At 38.8% G+C, this 18,917-nt stretch overlaps 1 protein-coding gene across 1 annotated transcript; it reads left to right on the plus strand.

The window, feature by feature from the left end:
* Nucleotides 1–9,015: 9,015 nt before the first annotated feature.
* trmt10a (tRNA methyltransferase 10A) lies at nt 9,016–17,083 on the plus strand. Its single transcript, XM_073837307.1, has 8 exons — nt 9,016–9,058; nt 12,670–12,871; nt 13,211–13,373; nt 13,543–13,614; nt 13,707–13,781; nt 15,178–15,327; nt 15,710–15,815; nt 15,929–17,083. Exons 2-8 carry the CDS (start codon nt 12,684–12,686, stop codon nt 16,180–16,182), a joined length of 1,008 nt encoding a protein of 335 aa, XP_073693408.1. The 5' UTR covers nt 9,016–9,058; nt 12,670–12,683; the 3' UTR covers nt 16,183–17,083.
* Nucleotides 17,084–18,917: the final 1,834 nt, after the last annotated feature.

The raw sequence follows: 18,917 nt of genomic DNA on the forward strand, positions 1-18,917 counted from the left end.
TTGTTGTTCTTAATTTAATTTTATTTATTTACACTACCAGTCAAAAGTTTTTGAACAGTAAGATTTTTTAAGTCTGTTCACCAATCCTGCATTTATTTGATCCAAAATACAGCAAAATATTTTTACTATTTAAAATTCACGAGTTCGCCCTTACATCTAATCTGCTTGAGCGAGTATTAAGCATATTTTGGCGTGCTGTCCTGGGGAAGGGTTCCGGGCCGGAATACAGGCCGGAACCAGAGAACTCCCCCTGCTAGTGTAGGATCGAAACAGATTAGAAGTGGGGAGTAGGGGTGGAGGAGGGATGCCAAGAAACTATCGCTGGATGGAGGTAAGACGGCTGGTAATATATATAGAGGATGCGCTGATTGAATGATTGGTTAAACAGGTTGCACCTGTGCCGAATGGGTTGATTATCTGATCGTGCTCCTCCTGAACCTTGTTTAATCAAACATCATTTCACGAGTTCGCCCTTACATCTAATCTGCTTGAGCGAGTATTAAGCATATTTTGGCGTGCTGTCCTGGGGAAGGGTTCCGGGCCGGAATACAGGCCGGAACCAGAGAACTCCCCAAAGAAGCTTTTATGCATAGGACAGCTGCCACGAAGCAAGAAATTTAGGTAGCCCCCCCAAAATATGCGTAGAACTAAATTTATGTAAGGAAAAGGAGGAGAGTGCCAATTTTTTTTTTTTTTTTTTTTTTTTTTTTTATAAACGATTCGATGGTCGGATGTGGCCCCCTAGCTGCGACCGAAGGGAGCCGCGACTCTGCTGCACCGGGAGGGAAAGCCCACCCGTCGTCGAGTACGCAGCGTAACTCGAGCGACGGATAGGGGGCTCACACTGCGACCGAAGGGAGCCACGACTCTGCTGCACCGGAAGGAGGGGGCCTAGTCCGACCCTGAAATGGGCAAAATATGAGGCGATTGGTGGAGGGACCCTCACTGCTTCCGAAGGGAGCTTCGGCTCTGCTGCACCGGAAGGGAGGGTCTCCCTTGCGAGGTGCCTCGGATGGAGGGCTCCCACTGTGACCGAAGGGAGCCACGGCCCTGCTGCACCGGAAGAGGGAGCCCAGTCCGATGCTGAATGTGTAAAAATAAAGCGATTGATGGAGGGACCCCTTCTGCTTCCGAAGGGAGCTGCGGCTCTGCTGCACCGGAAGGAAGAGTCCCCCTTGCGAGGCGGGTTTTGTTTTTTTTTTTTTTTTTTTTTTTTTTTTTGTTTTTTTTTGTTTTTTATATGAATCAAGACGATTGGTGGAGGGACCCTCACTGCTTCCGAAGGGAGCTGCGGCTCTGCTGCACCGGAAGGGAGAGTCCCCCTTGCGAGGTGCGTCGGATGGAGGGCCCCCACGCTACCGAAGGGAGCCGCGACTCTGCTGCACCGGGAGGGAGAGTCCGACCGCTGCCGAGTACGCAGCGTAACTCGTGTGACAGACGGAAGGCCCCACACTGCGACCGAAGGGAGCCGCGGCCCTGCTGCACCGGGAGGGGGAGCCCATTCCGATGCTGAATGTGTAAAAATAAAGCGATTGATGGAGGGACCCCTTCTGCTTCCGAAGGGAGCTGCGGCTCTGCTGCACCGGAAGGAAGAGTCCCCCTTGCGAGGCGGGGGTTGGCGCGTCGGATGGAGGGCTCTTACTGCAACCGAAGGGGGCCGCGACTCTGCTGCACCGGGAGGGAGAGCCCGTCCGCTGTAGAGTACGCAGCGTAACGTGTGACAGACGGAGGGCTCACACTGCGACCGAAGGGAGCCGCGGCTCTGCTGCACCGGAAGAGCCCCGTCCGACGCTGGATAGGCAATAAAATCGGCGATTGATGAAGGGACTCTCACTGCTTCCGAAGGGAGCTGCGGCTCTGCTGCACCGGAAGGGAGAGTCCCCCTTGAGGGGAGCGTCGGATGGAGGGCTCCCGCTGCGACCGAAGGGAGCCGCGGCCCTGCTGCACCGGAAGAGAGAGAGCCCCGTCCGACGCTGGATAGGCAATAAAATAGGCGATTGATGAAGGGACTCTCACTGTTTTCGAAGGGAGCTGCGGCTCTGCTGCATCGGAAGGGAGAGTCCCCCTTGAGGGGAGCGTCGGATGGAGGGCTCACGCTGCGACCGAAGGGAGCCGCGGCTCTGCTGCACCGGAAGGGGGAGCCCAGTCCGATGCTGAATAGGCGATAAAGATAAGGCGATTGATGGAGGGACCCTCTTCCGAAGGGAGCTGCGGCTCTGCTGCACCGGAAGAGCGAGTCCCCCTTGCGAGGCATGTCGGATGGAGGGCTCCCACTGCAACCGAAGGGAGCCGCGACTCTGCTGCACCGGCAGGGAGAGCACATCCGCCGTCGAGTAGGCAGCGTAACCCGAATGACAGACGGAGGGCTCACGCCGTGACCGAAGGGAGCCGCGGCCCTGCTGCACCGGAAGGGGGAGCCCCGTCCGATGCTGGATAGGCAATAAAATAGGCGATTGATGGAGGGACTCTCACTTCTTCCGAAGGGAGCTGCGGCTCTGCTGCACCGGAAGGGAGAGACCCCCTTGCGAGGCGACGAGCGTCGGATGAGGGGTTCCCACTGCGACCGAAGGGAGCCACGACTCTGCTGCACCGGCAGGGAGAGCACATCCGCCGTCGAGTAGGCAGCGTAACCCGAATGACAGACGGAGGGCTCACGCCGTGACCGAAGGGAGCCGTGGCCCTGCTGCACCGGAAGGGGGAGCCCCGTCCGATGCTAAATAAGAAATTGAATTTGACGGCTGGTGGTGACAATGATTAAACTTAACATACAACGGGGTGGTTGGAGTCGACGACAAATTGAGGATACAGTGCAGATTTAGCTTGCGCGTCCCCAAATTGAAAGTAATAAAAGGGGTGTGATAAAGTTAAATTAGAGAAAGGAGGTTAAATGTCAATGTAGTAGCCTTTTGTAGTAAATCTGATGCCGTTGAATTTAGACGTTATTGTGGTTTCCGAAAATCTCCAAGCCAAAGAAATTGCTTGGAGGATAAAGTCGAGTGACGTGTCAAGGAGCGGTTTCAAGGGATGAGTTATGGGAATATGAGTTGCGAATAGTGAGGTACTGGGGTTGGCGATTGGCCCGCCTCCAGATCCAGTGCTCTGAATTTTTTGCAAGAATCTGGAACTTGATGATATTAGGCCCAGGGGGTGGTTCCAGAGCGACAGCATTCAGTGGAGTAAGTAGTGGGACTGCTGTGAATAATACCAAGGTTTAGATTGAAAAGAAGGATCAGAATGAAGATAGGGCGGTGCCATAACAGTTTGTGGAGGCAGCCTCACGCATGGATTAGCCCCTGGTTACTGATAGGGAAAAGGAGTAGCAGGAGGGTAAGAGTAAGAGGTCTTGAGCGGCCAGCGGAGGCAGCTTCACTCTAGCGTCTGCTGCAGGAGATAGAAGGAAAGGCATGGGAAATATAGGAGAAAAAGCCATGATAGCGTGCAGTGTGAGGAGTGGCCGAGTCTGGGGCGCGGCCTAGGCTTGCTGATGACCTGCTTCATCCTGATGCTTAAGAGCCAGAACTTGACCTGGAGAAAGACAACATTATTTTGAATGAAGTAGAAAGCTGTGAGGGAGAGGAGCATGGGCCGCAATTGTCAGGGAGGTAGCCTCATACTTAAATAGGGCTAGTGTCTGCTATGGGAGCTGGATGCCACTGAAAAGAAAGAGGTTATTAGTAACAGGAGGAAAAGTCTGAGATGTGTGGGCCTAGGTGGCAAACACAGACAGCCTCATGCCTCCTTCATTGGGAAGCGAGTACGGTTTGAGACATCTTGAAGAGCCTGTGTAGCCTGCACAGCAAGTGAAAGCGGCCTCGCACTAGCGTCTGCTATGGGAGCTGTAGGCCACTGAAAAGGAAAAGGGATTAGAAGTAACGGGAGGAAAACACTGAGATGTTAAGGCTTGTTGCAAGCGGAAGCAACTTCGCTTTTGTTTCGGCTGCTGTAGCTGTAGGTCACTGAAGCTTGAGATGTGCAGAAGAAAATGCTGGAGAGTCTGTGCAGCCTTTACAGCTTGCGGAGGCAGCCTTATGTTTGTTTTCGCTGTTTTAGCTTTGGGTCACGGGAAAGGGGAGTGGTTTGTGGTGCTATGATACATACCGATGTTTTACTTCTTCAAAGAGCAAACATTTCTTCTAAAACGTTGTCGGCTTTGGGTCATCATAGATACTGTGTCTATTAATTCTGAACATGGGTGCTTATAATCAAGTACATTATTTACCGTTCTGTCTATTTGTGCTGGCTGTGCGTTATGACTTTTTTTTTTTTTTTTTTTTTTTTATTATTATTATTATTATTATTATTATTATTATTATTATTATTATTATTAAAATATTGTGTATAGTACGAGCTCTCCTTCGCATTATTAACGTGACAGTGTGAATGTACGTTGAATAATGCGCCCAGGAATAAACATGACAAAATCATAATACAATTTGTTAAGCTTATTTCTTAAATTTATGCATCGACAGGAGAAGTATAATTTATTCTTTGGAAAAATGTGCATTTGGATATAAATGCTGTAATAATTTAACGGAGTAAATTGAGAAAACACGCTCAAATTGACCAGAGTTTGAAAACAGAAACCAGCTGGCGCTATTGAGCATATTATTTTGTCAGCGGTCAGCAGCCTGAATGAACATGTATATTACAAACTAGTAAAACGTGTCTTTGTTGATAACGACACTTTGATAAACAGAAAAGGTAAGAGGCATTATTTTAAACGAGGGCATACGACAGGTGCAGACCTGTAGCGGAACAAACTTTACCTTGAGATTGTGTGTGTGTGAAAAAAAGTCTAAATACCGGTAGGTTGCTATAGTTGAACTCAACAAAAATATTAATGGTTGCCTTATGATGCGCCTTAGTTGTTAGTTTGCCACTTCAAAATTGTTAATTTAAGAACACAGTTTATTTTCTATAATCCTTATCTTATTTATCTCGGAGTACAATGTGTAATTTAAAAACCCAGATACAATACTGAAACATCACGCACAGAAAAGTTTAATAATTTCATTTGTGTTCTGGTTACGAAATGACATGAATAAATTATGCATCGCATTGTTTATCGGCTTTTAGCAACAACTGACTGCCTTTAGCGGCTTAACAAGTGGTGTAGTAATGCCTGGAGAAGTGGCCATACGCTTCGTTTATGAATTTCGTTTTTAACTTTCTATTTGAACGCATTACTGGATCTTTGGACTAAAATGTTTACAGGGGTTCGCTGGTTTAAGAAACGTTTGATCGTAAAAATCTTACTAGTTTTCTTTGTAAGGTGTTGTTTTTGTAGTGATTCAAATGACTAGGGAGCGGGCGTATTAGGCGCAATCATCAAATACATTTCATAGCAAGCCGGCGCCACGGTCCTGGCTGCATTATCACTGTCTTTAGCGAATATTTACATTTATTCACATATGACTGGATGTGGTAGACTGTCATGATTTTGGCTAATGCGGAACACTAACGTTACTGAATAATGCACATCGAAAGGGGTTTTAAATAGTGGGTATACGCCGTATACCGTCCACTAGACTTACCTAAAAATAATTAACAACACGGCCCGTCTCTCGCTAGCGACTGCTACGAGAGCTGGTGGTCTGACTACATGAAGCGCTGCGGCCGGAAAAGGCAGCGGTGAATAGTTGAACCAAAGCGGGAAGCGAGTCGGGTTTGCTGCGGTGAGAAGTAGGGCGCGACCCAGGCTGGTCTGAGGCTTGTCGCTGCGACGCTCGAAAGCCGGGTCTCGTGCGGTACTAGTGGTGTCGAGCGAGGCGAAGTCAATCTAAGGCCGACAGATTGCAACGGATGATCCAAAACCCCCGGTACAGGTTTAGTCTTTGACTGTAATATTTTGACCAACGCCAAACCGAATACCAAGAAACTATCGCTGGATGGAGGTAAGACGGCTGGTAATATATATAGAGGATGCGCTGATTGAATGATTGGTTAAACAGGTTGCACCTGTGCCGAATGGGTTGATTATCTGATCGTGCTCCTCCTGAACCTTGTTTAATCAAACATCATTAACTGCTTTCAATCTGAATACATGTTAAAATGTAATTTATTCCTGTGATCAAAGCTAATTTTCAGCATAATTACTTCAGTCTTCAGTGTCACATGATCCTCCAGAAATCATTCTAATATGTTGATTTGATTCAAGAAACATTTATTATTATTATCAATATTTAAAACAGGTGAGTACTTTTTCCAGGATTCTTTGATGAACAGAAAGAACCAAAAATCAGCATTTATCTAAAATAAAAAGCTAACATGTAACATTATACACTATACCATTTAAAACTTTGAAGTCAGTATAATTATTTTTTTCTAATTATAGAAATGAATACTTTTATTTAGCAAGGATGCTTTAAATTGATAAAAAGTGATGATAAGGACATTTATAATGTTACAAATTATTTCTATTTCAGATAAATGCTGTTCTTCTGAACTTTCTATTCATCAAAGAAATCTGAAAAAAATCTACTCAGCTGTTTTCAACATAATAATAATATTAAATTAATGTTTTTTGAACAGCAAATCAGAATATTAGATCACGTGGCTGGTGTAATGATGCTAAAATTCAGCTTTGAAATCACAAAAATAAATTGCATTTTAAAATATATTCAAATAGAAAACAGTTCTTTTAAATGGTAAAAATATTTAAAAATTGTACTGTTTTTGCTGTACTTTGGATCAAATAAATGCAGGCTTGGCGAGCTTCCGACTGGGATTTCTTTTCAGAATGCTACTTGTCCAATAGTGCTGCGGGAGGGCGTTGTTTACTAGCCCCTATCAGTTGTTGTTACTAAGCATAATGGCATTAAAAGAATGACTCCTGCAAACCTCTCCTAAGACTGTTTGCCAACACTGTCAGCTGTACAGAGTATTTTTACCATTCATAGTGGAGCTCAGGAGCATATTAAGAGCTCCTTTTAAGCTGCCTGACAGCAACATATTTGAAAGTCTACGATCAGGAGAATTAATTAATGGGAAGCAACAAATCCATATGCTAATATGTGTTGCAAAGTGCTAATGTGAAAGGTGATAATCTAGTTAAAGGTCCGTCACACATTCCTGTGCAGCAATGGGAATGTAAACTTCCATATTAGTGGGAACTCCACACAGGGGACATGCTCTTAACAGACATACTGTTTTATCATTTTAATTCATTTAATGAATTTTCTTTTTAGTGTTCTTGTGGGCAGTAGTAGGTAGCAGGTAATACAAACTATAAACTAAACAACTTTGAACACATGTTCACTCCTTAGTAAATTCGTTTAAATTCATTTTACAACTTACATTTAAAACTTAAATTAAAAAAAAAAATGCTAACTCTAAAGTTTTGGAACCACGTATGTCTTCATAATTACATGATCATATTAGTGGCCTTTTTTCCCCTTGCCATTAAAAGCACTGTTACCATGTGGCAATATGTATGCTATGAGGATGGCAGAATATTTCAGTTAGGCCACCTGTGCCTGAAACATAATATGGTGTGACATTATATGTTGGGATGGTATTTTGCAAACCCTGCTGTGAACAGTCACACATACCATATCATATTTGTGTTAAAGATAAACAGCAGCACAAAAAACAATATTTGAATTAGTTTGCGTAACTATTGTTACTTTATGAATTATAGTTAACACCAACCCTGTTTTGTTATAAATACTTAAAGGGGATATTTTTTTAGCATTATCATGCATTTCCCTCAGAAAATCTACAGCTTAAACAGTCAAAGTCAAAAGTTTACATACACCTCGCAGAATCTGCAAAATGTTAATTACTTTACCAAATTAAGAGGGATTAAACAAAATACATGTTATTTTTTATTTAGTACTGACCTGAATAAGATATTTAAAATAAAGGACGTTCACATGTCCACAAGAGAAAATAATAGTTTATAAAAATGACCCCGTTCAAAAGTTTACATACACTTGATTCTTAATACTATGTTGTTACCTGAATCATCCAGTTTTTTTTAGTGATAGTTGTTCATGAGTCCCTTGTTTGTCCTGAACAGTTAAACTGCCTGCCGTTCTTCAGAAAAATCATTCAGGTCCCACAAATACTTCGGTTTCTCAGCATTTTTTTGCGTATTTGAACCCTTTCCAACAATGACTGTATGATTTTGAGATCCATCTTTTCACACTGAGGACAACTGAGGGACTCATATTCAACCTTTGCAGAAGGTTCAAATGCCACTGATGATCCAGAAAAACACAATGCATGAAAAGCTAGGGGTGAAAACTTTTTGAATTTGAAGATCAGGGTAAATTTAAGTTATTTTGTCTACTGGTAACATGTAAGTATCTTCTGTAGCTTCCGAAGGGCAGTACTAAATGAAAAAAAAAAAAAAAAAACTACACATAAGTATTCTGTTCAAAAGTTTTCACTGTTTCAGTTTAACTGTTTAGGACAAACAAGGGACACATAAACAACTATATACTATACTATACTATACTAATACACAGCTGTGGATTATTCAGGTAACAGTATTAAGAAGAGTGTATGTAAACTTTTGAACGGGGTCATTTTTATAAATTTAACTATTATTTTCTCTTGTGGACCATATGTAAACGTCTTTTATGTGTATCTTATTCAGGTCAGTAAATAAAAAATAACATGCATTTTGTAAGATCCCTCTTATTTTGCTAAAATAATTAACATTTTGCAGTTTCTGCAAGGTGTATGTAAACTTTTGACTCCAACTGTATGTAGACACCCTGAATGCTTTATTTATCCTTGGAATAAACATAGGCTATCTTGTTTGATAACATTTATATAGCCTACAATCAGTTATTGCTCAGTGTGAAATAAGTGTTTATATAGAATATACGATACATGATTATTCACACTATATGGCAGATTCAAGGCCGTTCTTTTCCGTTCAGAAAAATTAGTAAAGGACAACGGAGTTTTACCACAGTAAATGTCCTTACTTGCCCTCACCAAAATGGCGAACTATGGACGTTCCCACGCTGAATGAGTCGCTTTTAAATGACGCAGTATATGGAAGCACATGAGATGAAAGCACCACTGCAGAGACAGCAGTTTAGAGGTAGATTACTCTTTCATATTTGTAACTGTTATGGCCAGTTTCGTTATTTTATGGGCCGTTTTAAAACGCGTTTCGAACTGCTCGTGTAAATGTCCCATGTTGTTTTTGCGTTATTTTGATAGACTATGAAAACAGCTGATGTTTGTGAACTTACTGTTATGTAGTTATCTTATGTTAGCCTGAATTATTGTTAGATAACATACTAGTATATATCTTAATTCAATAAAATAACTGTCAGAGGTTATGATACTGCAGGGAGAAGTGACATTAAGGTTTTGAGCTGACACAATTGGTAGAAAGATTTCCCGGGCATCATAGTTGCGATTAAACGCGCATACGTGACTGCAAAATGTGTCGAACATTGATCCAACGGGTTTTGTGTGTGTGTCTGTGTTCGTGTTTAGATTTGTGTGCAGCTATTATTTTTGTTTGTTTGAGTAGTCATTGGTATGTCGATTCATTTCAGCCACTCGAATCTTTTGAATCAGTTCACTTCGAAAAGATTGATTCACTGACCAGTGTTGGGGGTAACGCATTACAAGTAACGCAATAATATTACTTTTTCCAAGTAACTAGTAAAGTAACGCATTACTTTTTAATTGACAAGAAAATATCTGAGTTACTTTTTCAAATAAAATAAGTAATGCCAGTTATCCCCCCCCCCAATTTATTGATTAAAAGCTCTCCTGTCCCAATGTTGAGAGAAATTGTAAGATGTTACTTTAGTTCTAGAATAAATGTGAACATGCATTAATCTCACTCACTTAAAAAAAAAAACAGATACAGTATTCCTCAAAATGAATAAAAATGGATAAGTTCAACGCAAACCTGCAATAATGAAATATGTTAAATAATACAAATGTCCGTTATGTATTTAATCCCATTTCAGGGCTCTAGACTAACTTTTTGCACTGGTTGCACTGGTTCTGTTCTTATGCTGGTTGCACCAGCACAAAAGTTAGGTGCACCCAAATTTTCAACCGCATCACATTTTTCACCGTAGTTTTACAAGTTCACTTTTTTTTTTACTTTTTTATTTTATTTATTTTTTAATCCCTGTCCATATAGGCAATATTGACTTGTAAATGATTAATTAACAATCTGGTCAATATAAAGTTCTTTATTTGAAGCATATTTTTTTCCCCAGTACTTTACCCTACTTTGTGTAATAACGAAAACATTTCAGTGAAAAAATAAGTCCAAAACTCTCTATTTTAACATTTTGAACAATAGGGCTCTACAAATTTTTTTATTTTTTATTTTTTTGAAATTCTTGTTTTAATTTTTCTCATAATCAAATGAAAGCATAAACATTTATTTATTTTTAATCAAATGAAAAATAAACTTTTTTAATTTTTGGCAAACATATATATGATTTATAAATAGGAATATATAAACACCTACATTATACTGTACAAAAGTAATACATGACTAATATTGTTCTGTTTCATGTTAAACCGTACTTTTATTTTGACAGATTGCCGTGAAGTTTATGTGTGTACAGTATGATATGATGCTTTCTCAAATGAAACGGTAAAAGTGACACAGTAGGTTTGGAGATTGAGTTTATCTGTTCATGTGAGACGCAAATGCCAAAAATTTGCGGGAGCGTCAGCATGTAGTTAAAAAAAAAAAAAATACACGTCTCCACCATTAATACATAGAGGCAAACGGAACATGCAGGATTCATTTTAAACGGTCTTTTTGCCTTTCAGTTTTCATAGACACTAGTCCATATCGCGATTTGAATTAAGTGACAGACCAACTTTTGATTTATCAATCCAGAAATCGACGTATTACGTGGCATTCCGCGCCATAGTAAATTCGGTTTTTATGAATGGAGTCCGCGATCCAGTCCGTGTTTTTGCGGAGGCATTGTAAACGCTTGACAATGTAGAGACATCCTGACTGCATCACATGCATTTTCAAACGTACACACACGTACAGGAATATCTGGACCACGGCCAATCAGAGGGGGGGCGGGATCCGTCCTTCATCTCTGATTGCTTTAGACCACGATATGGGTCTAATGTGTGTCTGTTGTTGAGCAACAGGGAGACTTTAAGAGTGACGGAGTTTCGTTTTTTCCCCCTCGAACGGCTGGTCGCACCGGTGCAACCTTTGATTTTTTTTAGTCGCACCATTGAGAAATTAGGTCGCACTCTAGAGCCCTGCATTTTATTAACCTATGTCTTTGCTGCCAACCTTCGATGATCCAGTTCATCCATACTAATAAGCAAAAATTAATCTAGATAATCTAACATTTGTTTTCCTTTTTTTATTTTTATTGCTTAAGAGTTGAAATTTTTTCTTCTGCGGGCTACTGTACAGATGTGAATGTACTTTTCTCTAAGCCTGAGGCTTTTGGTGTGAAAAGGCTTTTACATTTGCCAAAAATATAACTTTTTATATTAAGAACAAACAAGCAAGCCCTGCCCAGATTTTTTTTAAAAAGTAACGCAAAAGTAATGTAATGCATTACTTTCCATTAAAAGTAACTAAGTAATGTAGTTACTTTTTTAGGGAGTAATTCAAATTTTGTAATGCATAACTGCATAAACTTTCCCCAACCCTGTCCCTGCGTGAGTAAAATCTAATTGATGTATCCACTTAAAAAATTATTTAAAAACATTTAATCTTATTATTCTTTATTAAAATCAGCCTAACTGCTATTATAAGCATCTTACCCATTTTTCGTTCTGCTTATTAACTGTTGAGTACAACTTTTTCCAAGCCCAAATAAATTATGAATTTTAACAACATGCTTGTGTTATTTGAACTTAATGGTCAGTCATGTTTACTCAGTCATAATAGTTACCCGGATGCCAACCATATTAGCGATACTCGGATGTAAACAACAGCATAGATTGCAAGGTTGATGTACTATGTTGTTCTGCTAATTTCTACTGTCTAAACCAGCGGTGCCCAACCCTGTTCCTGGAGATCTACTATCCTACAAAGTTCAGCTCCAACCCTGAACAAAAACACCTGAACCACCTAATTAATCTCCTAAGTAGCACTTTGTAATTACAGACAGCTGTGTTGGAGCAGGGCTGGAACAAAAGTCTGCAGGTAGGTAGATCTCCAGGAGCAGGGTTGAGCAGCCCTGGTCTAAACCATGGAAACAATGTGTGGAAGCTGCTAAATCATATAGAAAAGGATTTAGTAAGCAGGAATATTTTGACAAACTAAAGTCAATAGGTGGTAAAAATATGTACGAGCAGTATTGATTAAGATATTAGCCTAATATTTCACCTATTTAAACGGAAATAAGAACAAACATGAATGTTGTCAAGATTCTTGCCCTGGTAATCCTAGTTCAGTTTTGCCAACCACAAATGCCTTTTGTTCCTCAGACAGTTTTTTGCACTCTTCTCCTAGATTTGTTATAATTTTGGCAGTCTAGAGTACTCCAAATATTTTTCCTGCTCCAACTGGTTAGTACAGCCTAAAAAATTATAGTAATTGACCATTTTCAACAGCATTGTCTATGTTCTGTTCTGCCAATATGGCCAATTGATGACAGCTTGTGAAAACACTCTCTAGAGATTAATTTGTTGTGTAAGACAACTGTTTATCTCTCAACATTCGTTTCATTGTTGCTGATTCAGGGTCTTCACATTAAATGGCCACCGATATGGCTGACACTCCTGCTGTGCAGGAGAGCAGCCATGAAAGTGCAAACAATGAAAATGAATCTGCAAAGGATGAAAATGAGACTGTACAGTCTGGAGAAACTGAAACACTGTCTAAAAGACAAAGGAAGAGACTTCTTAAGAGTCAACAATGGGAGGAACAGAGAGAACTTCGCAAGTAAGCAGTGCCATTTTAGTATTATTTATGTACTATTATTGCATTTATTAATATTTAAATGATTTTTTAAAATGTAATATTTCTTCTTTATGTCAGTTTTGTTTCGATAATAACATTATCAGTCTTGACAACTATGGCTTAAATTGTCAAGTTAAGCCATAGATGATAACATTTTTGATAGAAAAAGTTTATTTTTATAATTTTAGTTTAGTAACTACACTGCATGTAAGCATTTAAAATGATAAAATGCGTGGTAAAACAGTTTACTCTGCATCTACAAGCAGCTCCTGCTGACAGTCTTTTATTTAATATTAGCTTTGTTCCTTGTTTTATGTGAAGACAGAAGCGTAAAGAGAGAAAACAGCAGCGGAAACTTGAGAGACAGGCACAAGGTGAAGATGGAGTGGAGTGGACAGGAAAGAAGCGTTTGCGCAGGTCGGCAGAGCCCAGCTCTCTCAGACTGGTCGTAGACTGCAGCTTTGATAACCTCATGGTGATCAAGGTAAGACGAAGCCCAGCTCTTTTTTAATTGCTATTAACATCAACTTTAGTAAAAGGCATTGTTTAAATAAATTAATACATTTGTATGATGCATTGCAATGATTGCAGAATCAAATGTATGACTCACAAAAACAAATCAAGCTTACATTTTTTTGTTTCCTATTGCATAGGATGTAAAGAAACTTCACAAGCAGATTCAGAGGTGCTATGCTGAAAACAGACGTACACTACATCCTGTACAGGCAAGTTTTTCCTTTAAACAGATATAATTTAGATGTGGTCTTTAAGATTTAAAGGTGAGAATTCATTTAACACAGACATTTTACATTCTCAGTTTTACCTCACAAGTCATGGCGGTCAGTTAAAGCAAGTCATGGATGAAATTAACAAAGGCTGGGTCAACTGGAAGGTAAGTTGTGAAAAGACACTACTAACATAGGTCGCGTTAACCGAAAATTGTACGTCGTTGACGGAATTTTTTTTTATCATTGACGGAAAAATCAGAAGGCCGCCCGTCACTTTGACAGATTACGCTGAGGGTGATCTATTGTAAATTTTAACTATAATTCGCACCCCTGTCCAGTTGGTGGCGAGTGCGCTCCAGTGTGGCAGCAGAGCACATGATCCAGAACAAAAATGAAATTGTCACGAATCGTTTGCTATGCATTTGACTATGCACATGCCAGGAATACACAGATTAGGTTAAGCTACAACGATCTATCACGTCGCATTAAAGAGCGCCAAAACTGTATTTATTACTTGAATTTCATAATGAAATAGATACAATTTGAAATCTAATACTTTGTTTCATATCAAAAGTAATAAAGCACAAAGCTTAGCCTATTGCGATGTATTGAATGGGAAGCGCAGTATGTACTGTTCATTCATCAACTGAAAACAGCATAGACCAAAAGATCGCTCCCTGCTGAAAAAAAAACAAGTAGGTAGTAGGAAGTAGGAAGTAGCTGGTTTTAGCTGGTCTCCCAGCCTGGTCAGGCTGGTTTTAGCTGGTGGTTTCCCAGCCAAGACCAGGCCAGGCTGGGAAAGTGGCCAAAACCCCCCTAAAACCAGCCTGCTGACAAGCTATGACCAGCTAAAACCAGCCAACCAGCCTAGGCTGGTTTTAGCTGTTTTTTTTTCACAAGGGGTTTTGTTATTTTTAGTGTCCTCCAGTGTCACTGGGTGTGGTTTTCAATATGAAAAGTGACGTCTCTGTTCATCTGTTCTCTTCATAAATAAATACATAAACCTATGAGCTTGTCCTGTAAGGTCATGATGAAAAAAAATGTGAACAAAATAAAATAAATTAAATGTGTTATTATAGCCTAATTAACATATGAAAATATGACGGACAATATCAAAATGACGGACAATGTTAAAATCTAACGCAACCTCTGTTTTTAATGTCATCTGACAGTAAATGTGATTTTCTGTTCTGAATTTGCTGTTATTAAGGCAAAAATAATAAAATCAATACATTTTCCTTAATAAATAAATTATACTTTATATTTTTGGCTTGTGTATAAAAATGCACATTTGGAGCTGGGGTTTTCAAGACTGACAATTACATGGATTTATTATAAATATATAATTCAATGCTTAAAATTGTTCCTATGCTTTCGTGTTCACAATGTTTTGTACGTTTTTGAGCCTGTCCATCACTCGCATAAGAAAAATCATTAGCTCTGCACAAATTCATAATGACAAGGTTTGCAGTGCTAGACTGAAAATATGTTGAGGTTTGAATCTTGGATATAGAAAGTGATGCCTTTAAAACATTTAATCTAAATTTCAATCTGGTGTAGGATGTCCATTTCGAGCCTGATGCGTTTCATGAAATCATGAAGAAGGAGGACCTGGTCTACCTCACCTCTGATTCACCCAATGTTCTGCAAGAACTGGATGAGGCCAAAGCCTATGTGATTGGAGGACTGGTGGACCACAACCACCATAAGGTTAGTGATTTGTTACAGTTTGAAGAGAAAATTTACCCAACACTCTCAGTAAATAAGATACAAAACTGTCACTAGGGAGAGACCCTTTCAAAAAAAATATTAATATAGTACCTTTAAGGGGTAAATAAGATGCAAATATGTACCTTCCAGGTTTTGCAGTGAAAGTTTTGTACCCTTTTCTTGTAATATTTACATTCAGGTCATGGCATCCTTGTATCTACTAAAACTACCAAGCATGCTCTCCCTGCTTGCAAGGAGATAGGAGTTTTATTTTGAGCTTAATATAGGGTGACACCATCATTTCTTTCTTTTTTTTTTTTTTTACCTTGAGGTCATTAAAAGCTTTACCAAAGTCTTGGGGAATTCAATTGCTTTATTACAGGGAATCACATTTGGTCGAGCCCAAGAGCTTGGCATTGCTCATGCTCAGCTTCCACTGGGCAGTTTCGTCAAGATGAATAGCCGGAAGGTGCTGGCTGTCAATCACGGTGAGATTCTCTTCCATACACTCTCTCTCTAGATTTTTTTTAATTCAAATGACACTTCTTCTATGATATACTACCTGCTAGAATTAAACCAGTCATTTCCCCACTTGCTTCAGTTTTTGAGATCATCCTAGCATTCCTGGAGAAACAAGATTGGAAGGAAGCTTTCTTTACTGTTCTGCCGCAAAGGAAGGGAGCTGTGCCAGTGGGCCAAGAGAACAATGATGAGGAAGACTCTGATGAAGACTCGGACACAGAACACCCAATCTCAGAAAAGAGAACTGACTCAAAGGACCAATCAGAAAGCAAACAGGAAGAACAAAAACCTGTGCTAAACCAGTCAGATACCAGTGAGCGAAACGCAGCGTAGAGATATGTAACGATTAATGTTTCATTATATTTTTTTTATGATTTTCTTTTTAAATTATAAATATCTCGGTTTGAGATTGATGATGCTTTATGCAAAGGTTTGTAATTGAAGGTGTTTTTGTTGAAACAAATTTCATGAAAAAAAAATAAACAACTAAAAAATTGAGAAATTACCGCCTTTTTAGCTTTTTCCGTTTAAAAATAAAGAAAAAACAATGTATAGGTCTAGAAAAGACTATTATAAAATTTCTTAATTTATGACATTTAGCTTTTTGTTCATTGTATACATTTAAATACTTGATGTGCTCATTAAGATAAAATTAATACTGTTGGCTAAAGTGTAGATTTGTTACGCAGTTTTGTAATGAACAGGATTTTTAAAAAGTAATGTTTTTTTTTTACTAACTAAGAAAGAGGGCTCTGCATATTAGCTGTTTTTGCTGTTTTGCCACAGTGGGAGTTGCATCTGTGGCCAAAGAGGACAAGCTAAGACACGGCAGGACCCAGATGTAAGCCATCCAATCTCAGAAAAGAAAAAGACACAAAGGACCAATCAGAGAGCAAAAAGGGAGGTACATGAAACTCAGATTCCAGAAAGAGAGAAAACAGGGCAAAACTTGATCTTAAGGAGTTTTGTAATGTGTTGTTGTCATATGTTTGTTCAGTTTTGTTTTCAGATTAATGAAATCTCACATGCTTTTGAGATGCTTATGTTATTAAGCGAATTTGATGAGGAACATTCCTTTTCAGTCTCAGACATTTAGATTGGTTTAGTGGTTTAGTGTCTTAATACATTTGTGTCTACATACAGTTGGAGTCAAAAGTTTACATGCACCTTGTAGAATCTGCAAAATGTTAATTATTTTAGCAAAATAAGAGGGATCATACAAAATGCATGTTATTTTTTATTTAGTACTGACCTGAATAAAATATTTCACATAAAAGATGTTTACATATAGTCCACAAGAGAAAATAATAGTTGAACTTATACAAATAACCTTGTTCAAAAGTTTACATACACTTGACTCTTAATACTGTGTTGTTACTTGAATGATCCAGAGCTTTTTTTTTTTTTTTATTGATGGTTGTTCATGAGTCCCTTGTTTGTCCTGAACAGTTAAACTGCCCGCTGTTATTCAGAATAATCCTTCAGGTCCCACAGTTTTTTTGTTTTTTTAGCATTTTTGTGCATTTGAACCGTTTCCAACAATGACTGTATGATTTTGAGATCCATCTTTTCACACTGAGAACAACTGAGGGACTCATGCAACTATTACAGAAGGTTCAAATGCTCACTGATGCTTCAGAAGGAGCAATTATGCATAAAAACTTTGAACTTGAAGATAATGGTATATTTAACTTATTTTGTTTTCTGAGAAATGAGTATCTTCTGTAGCTTCTAAAGGGCAGTACTAAATGAAAAAAATATGATATTTAGGCAAAATAAGTAAAAATGTACACATCTTCATTCTGATCAAAAGTTTTCACCCCTTGCTCTGAATGTATCATTTTGACTTCTGAAGCATTAGTGAGCGTTTGGATCTTCTGTAATAGTTGCATATGAGTTCCTCAAATCTCAAAATCATACAGTCATTGTTGGAAAGCATTCAAATACACAAAAATGCTGAAAAACCACAGAATTTGTAGGAGCTGAAGGATTTTTTTTTTTTTTTGAAGTACAAAACTCATGAAGAACGATCACTAAACAAAAACAAAAAAAAAAAAACAGCTGTGGGTCAATGCTATTAAGAATCAAGTGTATGTAAACTTTTGAATGGGGTCATTTTTATAAATTTAAATTTTATAAATTTAACTACTATTTTCTCTTGTGAACTATATGTAAATGTCTTTTATGTGAAATAACTTCTTCAGGTTAGCACTAAATCAAAAATAACATGCATTTTGTATGATCCTCCTTATTTTGGTCAAATTAACGTGCCAAAATCTGCATCAGCTAATAGACCTAATTGTATATGTTAATGCAGTTAAATGTTGATTATTATGATTATCAGGCTAGTGCATACGTGTGTAAACATCCTTCTGTTTATGAAGTTTTACATTGTATTTGAAAACTACCCAAATTGTCCATTAGATGTCACTATACACCTACACCCAGTTTCATAAAAAAAGTTAAATACTAGTTTGATTAAATTAACAGAAAAAAGGCATAATGAAGTTTAAAAAGAAATATCTCTTTCTATTCTCAATTCAGTTCAGTTTTATCTCCATAAATATATTCACAATATAACTCAATTGTCTTTTCAAATGATTGTTTTCTTCCCTTTGGATATTTTAGTTTTTCAAAGTCCATAATTGGCTGTCTCACAATATTAGCACAGCATCACATACTGTTTTTATAAATATTAATTTTCCTCCAAATAAAGTAAAATTAAAGACTCAACATTAATAAAATTTGTGTACATTCAGAGTACTTAAGTTCATAGACAGAAATGCGAGTCACAGTGAGAGCTTTCGCCATGGTGAATAACTGTCTTTTTCAGCTTAAATTCACGTTTGGAACACTATTCCGTTGAACTCGGTAAAAGTGCCGGAGGCTTTAACTGTTTTCAGGAGGGAGAACAGGTTTACAGTTTTTGGTGCTCTCTTTCCCTTTAGGCCAAGAATGCAACCAGATAGGCCTACAATACATCTGGTAGATTTATGTAGTTTTCATAAACATGCTAATTATGTCACCACGCGTGCAAAAATGAATCAAATGCATTGTTTTGTAGTTTA

The sequence above is a fragment of the Garra rufa genome, chromosome 3, assembly GCF_049309525.1.
Source record: "Garra rufa chromosome 3, GarRuf1.0, whole genome shotgun sequence".
Taxonomy (NCBI): Eukaryota; Metazoa; Chordata; class Actinopteri; order Cypriniformes; family Cyprinidae; genus Garra; species Garra rufa.